Source organism: Helobdella robusta, assembly GCF_000326865.2.
Source record: "Helobdella robusta unplaced genomic scaffold HELROscaffold_9, whole genome shotgun sequence".
NCBI classification, from domain to species: Eukaryota; Metazoa; Annelida; class Clitellata; order Rhynchobdellida; family Glossiphoniidae; genus Helobdella; species Helobdella robusta.
In genome coordinates this window covers 4,578,635-4,588,634 of record NW_008705512.1, presented here as the reverse complement: position 1 = coordinate 4,588,634, position 10,000 = coordinate 4,578,635, and the positions used below count along the sequence as shown (strand labels likewise).

The 10,000-nt window shown below is 32.1% G+C and overlaps 1 protein-coding gene across 1 annotated transcript; it reads left to right on the top strand.

Moving 5' to 3' along the window:
- Window positions 1-1,265: 1,265 nt before the first annotated feature.
- Window positions 1,266-3,599, top strand: HELRODRAFT_166376 (hypothetical protein; the record flags this gene model as incomplete). The annotated part of the gene is made up of 4 exons (XM_009033311.1): window positions 1,266-1,362; window positions 1,786-1,933; window positions 2,461-2,559; window positions 3,395-3,599. The coding sequence occupies 4 exons, from the start codon at window positions 1,266-1,268 to the stop codon at window positions 3,597-3,599; spliced, it is 549 nt and encodes a 182-aa protein (XP_009031559.1).
- Between the last annotated feature and the right edge of the window lie 6,401 nt (window positions 3,600-10,000).

Below are 10,000 nucleotides of genomic sequence, written 5' to 3'. Positions count from 1 at the left end.
TGCTACTGTAGCTGCCACTGCTGCTGCTGCTGCTGCTGCTACTGTAGCTGCCACTACTGCTACTGCTAGGACGACGGTGGCGACGACTTATGTTGTTGTTTGGTATCGCAGTTGATGTTGCTATTGTTGTTTATTATCGTCATTGTTGTGTTGTTGTTCTTTTCTTACCATACTAGCACTTATGCATCATTAAGAATTCTTTTGCAGAGGATGAAATGTTGGAATCTGAAAAAAAATCGCGCGAAATTCAACTTTTTAGTCATTTTTTAATATTCTTTATCATCCATTTTTTCTTTTTCGAGCCAGAGGGTTGTGATTTTTTAATAATTGTTTTTTTTGTTTGTTAATCTCAATTTTTATTATTTATATATCTTTGTGTTTTTTATTTTTCAATTTCTTTTCGTTATCTTTCTTTTTTTTTATGGAGTTTTTGAGTTTAAAGTTAAATGCTCGTGAAAAATGTGAATAAGTAATAGTAACATACGCCAAAAAACTAACTAAACTTGTATGTATGTGTTAGTTTTGTGTGTGTGCGTGTGTGAGTATGTATGTATATGTGTGTGTATATATATGTATGTATCTGTGTGTATGTATGTATGTGTGTGTGTGTATGTGTATTTTTCAGTGCGTGCTAACACTATAATCGGTTGAAATATAAACAAAATTTCTTTCCTTTGTAGAGTCGTCTCTGCACATTTATTTCAATTTGTATCTTTTTATAAACAACTGAGCGACCAACCAACCAACCAACCAATCAGTCAGTCAACAAACCATCCAACCAATCAATCAACAAACCATCCAACCAATCAATCAACCAACAAACCAACCAACAAACCAACCAACCTACCAGCCAGTCAACCAACCAACTAGCCAATCAACCAACCAACTAATTCGCCAATCAAACAACCAACCAATACAGACAATTTAGACGGCCCAATCATTTAACCAACCATCCAATCAACCATTCAAAATACTCCAATTTGCTTGCAAAAACTTATCACCTAATTACTCAATAAATGCTATTTAATAAATTCGTCTAGCCATATTTATCAACTTAATGAATTTAAGTCATTGTCGGTTAATTCTTCATCGTCATTGTCATCGTCACATCACCAAAACATCCTCTTCTTCCTTCTCATCATCTTCCTCTTCATCATCTTCCTCACCACCATTTTCTTCCTCATCACCATCTTCTTCCTCATCACCATCTTCTTCCTCGTCATTATCTTCTTCTTCTTCATCATGCTCCAGACAAGAAAGATGACATGCAAAACATATCGGCTGCAGTTGGAAGCAATGTAACCATTGTGGCTGAGAGCTGCACCAACATGTGGGTCAGGAAGGGTCAAATTATTAAGAAGGGTTATTATTATTATTTATTATTTATAATATTATTATTTATATTGTTATCACCATTATAATATACACTATGATTATTATTATTATTGTTATTATTATTATTGTTATTATTATTATTATTATTATTGTTTTTATTTATATTATTGGTATTATTATTGTTGTTGTTGTTATTGGTATTATTATTATTTAGTGCTTAAATCACGTACCTACATAGTTACAAATGAATTTTCTGCACGTACATGTACACACACACACACTCACACACACACATACACATACACAATCGCTGCACTATTGTTGTTATCATTATTGTCATTGATTGATGACATTATTATTGTAACCGCTACTGAATCACTAATAATAATAGCAATAAAAACAAAAACGACAGCAATAAAAAAATTAAAAAACAACAATAACAATAAATAGATTCTGCCAAGTACTTCATAACGATGGATAGGGATCGCGGATCTTCCACGCTGTACATCCCAAAAGTGGGACTGGATGATGAAGCCGTCTACCGCTGCCAACTGCTTGACGGGACCACAAAAGGCGCCAATCTGGAAATCATTGGTGGGTTTGATGGTTTACTGATTGCCTAGATAAACACACACACTTAGGTATTCACCACCCTACACATACACACACAGAGACACACGCCACACACACACCACACACACACACACACACACACCAGACACATACACACAACTCGCTCACGTAAACACACACACGCAACGTACACACATACACGTACATACACACACATACACGTACATACACACACATACACGTACATACATACATACATACACACACACGTACACACACACACACACACACACAAACCACCATCACCTTAGTCCCTCCGGGCCAGCCCACAATCTACAACCTAACATCGGAGAATACCATCGTGCATAACGGATCAAGTCCCCAGCTTTCGGTCACGTGTATTTCCGACTGGGGAAAACCCATCCCGACTGTTTATTGGCTGAAGAATAAGCTGAATGTGGACCTCAGTTACTTCAAGTCATTAGGATGATGATGATGATTTTTTTTAATGATGATGTTTTTTAATGATGATGATGTTTATATGTTTTGTAGGTTTACATATTTATACGCCAGCGCCTCTGAGTTTTACATAGAGGGGCGCTATATAAATTCTCCATACCATACCATACCATACGAATGGATGTTTGCCTAGTAAGTTATTTTACATATATACATATATTAGTATATATACGTTATACACAATGTTATGTATTTGTTTGTGTGCATATGTAAAAATGTATGCTTATGAATTTGTATAAACATATATGTATATGTAGTATATACGTACGTATAAATGCATTGATTGTTTGTTAGTATAATTGTATGTATGTCATTTTGCTTGTATGTATGTATTTGCATATGCGCATATTTATTTATGTATGTCTGTGTGTCTGTGTGTGTGTATTTCTGTATGTCTGTGTGTATGTGTGTGTGCGTATTTATGTATACCAGTGTGTATGTGTGTGAATTTATGTATGTCAGTGTGTATGTGTGTGTATTTATGTATGTTTGTGTATGTATGTTTCTATTTAGAGATATTATTTTTTATTGCACTCCCTATTATGCAAATGGAGCCATCGTTTACTGCCTAGCCCTGATTGAATTAACGCTTCTTCTGCTTATATACTGCTGTTACTACTATTACCACTACCCCGGCTGTCGTTGCTATGGCTGCTACCACTACTATCATCACTACTACTGCTACTACTGACACTGCTGCTGCTGCTGCTACTACTACTACTACTATTACTACTACTACTAACTACTACTATTTATACTACTACTACAAACTACAACTACTACTACGAACTACTACTACTACTACTGCTGCTTGCTCATTCATTTATACACTTTATTAATCTTTTCATCAATTTATTTTTTCATTCATTCATTCATTCATTCATTCATTCATTCATTCATTCATTCATTCATTCATTCATTCATTCATTCATTCATTCATTCATTCATCCATGCGTTTATTAACCAGCAACAACCCAATCTATGAAACTCCTTCCGACAGAAACAGAGTAATTACCGACGATTCGAAACCGAAACTATTCGCCGTGGTGAGTACCTTGACCTTTCACCCCGCCCCCACTGACGACAAGTCCGTGGTCACGTGCGTGACGTCACACAGGGGTTACCAAAATGGCGAGCTCAGTAGCGATGTTCTTCTGGATGTTTATCGTTAGTGTTGTTGTTGTTGTTAATAAAGTTTTTGTTGGTTTTGGAGATGTTGTTGTTGTTGTCTTTTTCTTCTTTTATTTATTTATAACATTCCATCGTATGTTTATGTTTTACCTCCGTCTTTATTTCATTTATTTCATCAGTCATCCATTCGTTTGATCGCTCTGTCGTTCGTTTATTCGTTCATTCATCGTTTGTTCATTCGTACACTTGTTCATTCCTTCATTCATTCATTCATTCATTCATTCCTTCATTCATTCATTCATTCATTCATTCATTCATCCACTTATTCAATCCATCCATCCATACATCATTTTTTCATATTTTCACACTGGTGTGTTTATTTGTTTATTAAATAATAATCAGTCTCAGATTTTTCCCCCTTTCATCTAGCGTTCGCTCGTACATTCTTTCAATCAATAAATCAATCAGAGGCTCAATTTTTCATTATTTATTCATTCATTCATTCGTTTGTTCGTTCGTTCGTTCGTTCGTTCATTCATTCATTCATTCCATCATTTGTCAGATAGGCTATCAATCATTTCTTTCTTCTCTAATTTTTTATGTGGATAAATTATTCATATATTTATTGGTTAATTCATTTTTCCATTCCTTCATTTATTTATTATTTGCTCATTTATTCTTCATTCATCTGTTTTCATTCATTCATTCATTCATTCGTTTGTTCGTTCATTCGTTCGTCCGTCCGTCTATCCATCCATCCATCCATCCATCCATCCATCCATCCATCCATCCATCCATCCATCCATCCATCTATCCATCCATCCATCCACCTGTCTAAATGTTGTTAGTAGTCTCCACCACCTCGATTAATCATCAGAGAGACTTGCGCGCGTGTCATTTCTCATATAAAAATACATGTCCATTGCACAAATAATACAAAGTGCATACAGAAATTACCAAAATAATAGAACATGTATACAAAATACATAAAAAATATACATACAAACAATACAAAATGCATACAGAGCGCGTATAAATAATACAAAATGGATACAAAGCGCATACAAAAATACTCAAAAGTATGCAAAATGAGTTTCGAATTTAACTTATAAATAGACAAATACAAAAAAACGTTTGAAAAATGAAAAAAGACCAGAAATATATACAGAGATACAAAGATGTAAGCCAAATAATACAAAAATACACAGAATGTATACAAATCTGCTCACCAAAATATTACAAAATACAATTAGTTGAATTGTATGAATGAATTTGTATGTTTTCATTGTTTGTAAGTTTGTATGTTTGCATTTCTTGTATGTATTTTACAAAATTTTGTATGTTTTAAAGAATTTTTTTCTTGGTTTGTCGTTTAATGTATGATAACGCGGATGTGTCACTCATTGTTAATGTTCCAATTTCTATTTTTGTTTGTTTGTTTGTTTGTTTGTTTGTATGTTTGTATAGTTACTTACTTGTTCCAATGTTTGTATAGTTACTTGTTCCAATGTAGTTTGTATATCTATTTGTATGTCGTTTGTATGTTTGTATATTTCTTTTCTGTATGTTTGTTATTTGTATGTTTGTAAGTTTTATATTTTTTAGTATGTTTGTTGTCGTAACTTCTGTAATGATTTTTTTTTTGCAGCCAACTAATGATAAAATTAACACAATTTATTCGGTGAAATCTGTTGGAGTTAACTGGATTGAATTTAAGTTGACAAGGTGGACCAGAAGTGACGAAAGGAGGAAAAGTTTTTTAACCGAGGTTGAATGGATGGTTGGTTGGTTGGATGGATGGATGAATGGGTGGTTGGATGGATGAATAGATGGATGGATAGATGGATGGATGGATCGATGTATAGATAGACGGAAAGTTGATTAACAAACGAGTAAATTGATATAAATTTTATAAAATAGAAAAGTTAATATAGAAGTTAAGTATGTAAAAAAATGAAGCATATATGGATGAATTGTTAGATGAATGAATGAATTGGTGAATGGATGAACGAATGAATAAATGAATGAATGAACGAGTGGATGGATGGATGGATGGATGGACCACCACCAGTTTGCTGAAATTGAACTAAAACACGTGCACAAATATACAAACACTCGCTTCCCATATTGTTATGATAATGATCCCGTACGTGATGATGATGTTGGCTCAGTAAGATATGAACAAAGATGATGATAATGATGGTGAGGATGATGATGGGAATGATGATGATGATGAGCATGATGATGATCATGACGACGACGACGATGATGATAAACATTTATACCTAATCAATGCTGTTGTTGTTGGCTGAAAATTTTGAATATGTAAGAAAGTATTAGACGATGATGACGACGACGATGATGATAATGATAAAGATGATGATGATGGTGATGATAATGATAACGATGATGGTGATGATAATGATAACGATGATGATAATGATGACGACGATGATGATAATGATGACATATTAATGTTGAAATACCCACACTATTTTGGTATGTTGATGTTGTTAATGTTATTGAACTTTAAATATATGTTTCAAGTTGTTCTATCCATTTATCGATCTATTTGTGTGTTTGTTTGTTTGTTTGCTTATAAAAGCATACATATTGTTGTATAAATCAGACTAGATTTATGATATGTTTTTTCGAGATTATGTTACAAGTGCACATGTTTGGTTGTTTGTTTGTACGTATGTATGTTTGATTTTTTGTATGTCTGTTTCTTTGTTTGTATATTTGTATGTTTGTATGTATACGAAATATTTCAATGGCTCATAAATTTAAATTTACTAAACTTTGGGATGTATGGTGATACTGTGTCTTGTTATTTATACCGTTGTTACTAATATTACTACTACTGCTACTACTACTACTACTGCTGCTGCTGCTCTGGCTGCAACCACTATAACAACTACTACTACGGCTAGTATTTATACTAATTATGTATTTAATCAGTGAATCGGTAAAAATGTATACTATATACAGGCAGCATAAAAAAATGTACAAGCAAAAAAAATATAAAAACACATACAAAAATATACAAACACATATAGAAACACATACACAAACAAATATACAATTATACGTATTATATTATACCAAAACATGTATATATATACATATATATGTATTTGACTCAAGTTTGACGTTCAAATGTGTCATGCTTGCTATGCTATAAATGTGAGATGATTAAATAATTATATGTATGTATGCGTGTGTTTGTGTGTATATCTCTTTATGAGTGCGTGTCTGTATGAATATGCGCATGTACATATGAGTGTATTGATGTTTGTTTTTTGTTTGTGTGTATGTGTGTTTGTATGTGTGTACGTGTGTTTGTATGTGTGTACGTGTGTTTGTATGTGTGTGTGTGTGTGTGTGTGTGTGTGTGTGTGTGTGTGTTGAATTGCCAAGTATTATAGTTTATTTTAGTTAAGATAAAGTATCCTTAATCACATGAAATGTTTATTGGCTAGGCAGTGTATTTCATGGTATGTATGTGTTTGTATGTATGTTTGTATGTATGTATGTGTGTGTGCATGTAAGTATGTATGTTTGTATGTGTTTATAGTTTGTATTGATATACGATGTGGGTCCATGCACTATAATAAGTTAACTTCCACTCCGAAGCTACCTAAATAACATTACTAAACTAATACTTTCAGGACAACGACAACATAAACAACAATAACAACGATAACAACAACAACAGCAACAACTTTGATAACAATATCAATGGTAACAACAACAACAACACCAACAACAAAAATAATGCATACCAAGTCACACAATATCAAATATCTAATTGGAGCTAACATATTAAAACGAATTCAACTTGAAACTTGATATAAACCATACGTACGTGTACAGGCACACACGCACACATTCGCACAGACACGCACGCACATGCACACAAACGTACACACACATTCACACACACACACACATATTTAATATTACATAATAATTAATGATGGAAGCAGTGCGTGAACATCGTCACACACCACACGCCACTTTAACACCTCTTTTATACACTCCTTCGTCGTTTAATTAGTGTTTTATCAACACACACATACGCACACACGCACGCACACACACATACACAAATATATATATATATACATGCTCGCACATAGAAACAAGCTTACACACAAACTCATTATTATGCATATACTCACATGCATGACAGTTTATACAATCCAAAAACAGTTTTACAGTTTACACACACTTACTCACACATCCACACATATCCACACACACACACACATACACACTTCCAAACACGCTTCTACACAAACACACACACATGTGCGTACACTAATAATACAAAATGTGTGTGTGCTTCCTCTTTGATCATTGTCCTTTATTGTTTGCTTTGTTTCACATTACGCTTAAAGTTCACACCCACACAAACACACCACACACACACACACACACACACGCACGCATACACGCACACACTATAACATACAATAACTTATTTTTGTATGTGAGTATATGCAAATAGCGCTTAGAAAGAAACTTTTATTTGATGTATTTTTATAACAGCACATGTGTTATATACACACATATATATGTATATTTATATCTGTGTGTGCGTCTTTTTGTTTTTGTGTGTGTGTTTTCTCGTTTGCGTGCGCGTACACAAGTTTAGGGATGTGCCAGTTACATCGGTAATTGAATTAACCTGAATGTAATATCAAATTTTTGTCCGTTATTAATAATTGTTCGTGTCGGTGGATTCGTCAAAATGTTCACACAGACATGTTCTCACTTTTTTTTCGATTCTCTCTCTCTCCCTCTCTCTCTCTTTCTTTCTCATCTATGTGTGTGTGTGTATTTCTGTATACGTATGGGCTTTTTAGGTGTACATATATGTATGGTACTGTCAGTATGAATTTACTTTTCTAGGTAGGTGCATAACCTTGATACCGAGTTTATTCGTATCTATTCGTATCTATTCGAACCGACTCTTCTTGAGTTATTGTTGTTGCTGTTGTTGTTATTGTTGTTGTTGTTATTGTGCTGTTGCTTCTTGTGTTATTGTTTTTCATGTTATCGCGATTAGGAGGACAAGCCGAAGACAGACATTTTGATAACGTGCTGATACTGCATTAATTATAACTACGCCATCTTAATAATAACAATAATAATGATTAATAATAATAATAATAATAATAATAATAATAATAATAATAATGAATAATGAATAATAACAATGAATAATAATAATGAATAATAATAATAAAAATAATGAATAATAACAATAATTATGATAATGAATAATAATAATAATAATAATAATAATAATAATAATAATAATAATAATAATAATAACAACAATAATAATGATAATGATGAATAATAATGATAATAATAATAATGAATAATAATAATAATAATATCTTAAAAATCTCGAAAAGATAAGATAATAGATAGTAAGAACCAGATCGTCATGCATACATACCTCAATACATACATGAATAACAACAACAACAACAACAATAATAATATCATCATAATCATACCAGCCTGACCCTGAACTATGCAATAGAAATCTACAGGGAATCACAAATCAAAAATAAACTGAAAAATGATTATACAAAGGTAGAAAGAAAGACAATACAAAAATACAATACAATACCAAAATACAATACAATACCAAAATAAAATACAAAAATAAAATACTATACAAAGACATGATACAAAGATATGATACCATACAAACACTCACTAGACAAAGATACGATATGATACATACATCACGATACAATTTAAAAATTCAAACACGCATAGATAAAAAAATACAAATGGACAAGCATAAACATCAACAATGCGAAAACAATACCAGACATACATTTAAATAAAAAATCTACTAGTAAACAAAAACTAACATAGATATAATAAAACATAGATAAAAAACTAATAAAAAAACTAAAATAAATGTATGAGAAGCATAGAAATTAAAGCTTAAAATAACGAACAATAAAATTTACATAAAACTTTTACGAACGTAACACATTGACAAGTTAATAAAACAAAACAAAAAAAATAGAAAAAAAGATAAATTACAAAAGATTTCCATAGATAAAATATTCAACCTAGACAGTTAATTCCCATATTTATAATCCTCTTCCGGCAAAAAAATGTTCATCTATATATTTACTGTTTTTTTTGGTATCAAGTTACTATAATACATTTTTTGCTTTTGAAGTCTGAAATGATTTGTTTGTTTGAATCAAATTTGCTTTCTCTATTAATATGTTGTATAATTTCAGCATTATTTTGTATGTTTTTGCATTGTTAAGTATGTTCTTGTATTGCTTAGTATGTTTTTGTATTGTTTTGTATGTGTATTTTGTATTGCATCGTATATTTTGTATTATTGTAGCACAAGAAACGCCATCTTCATGCTACGAATGATCAGTGAACGAGC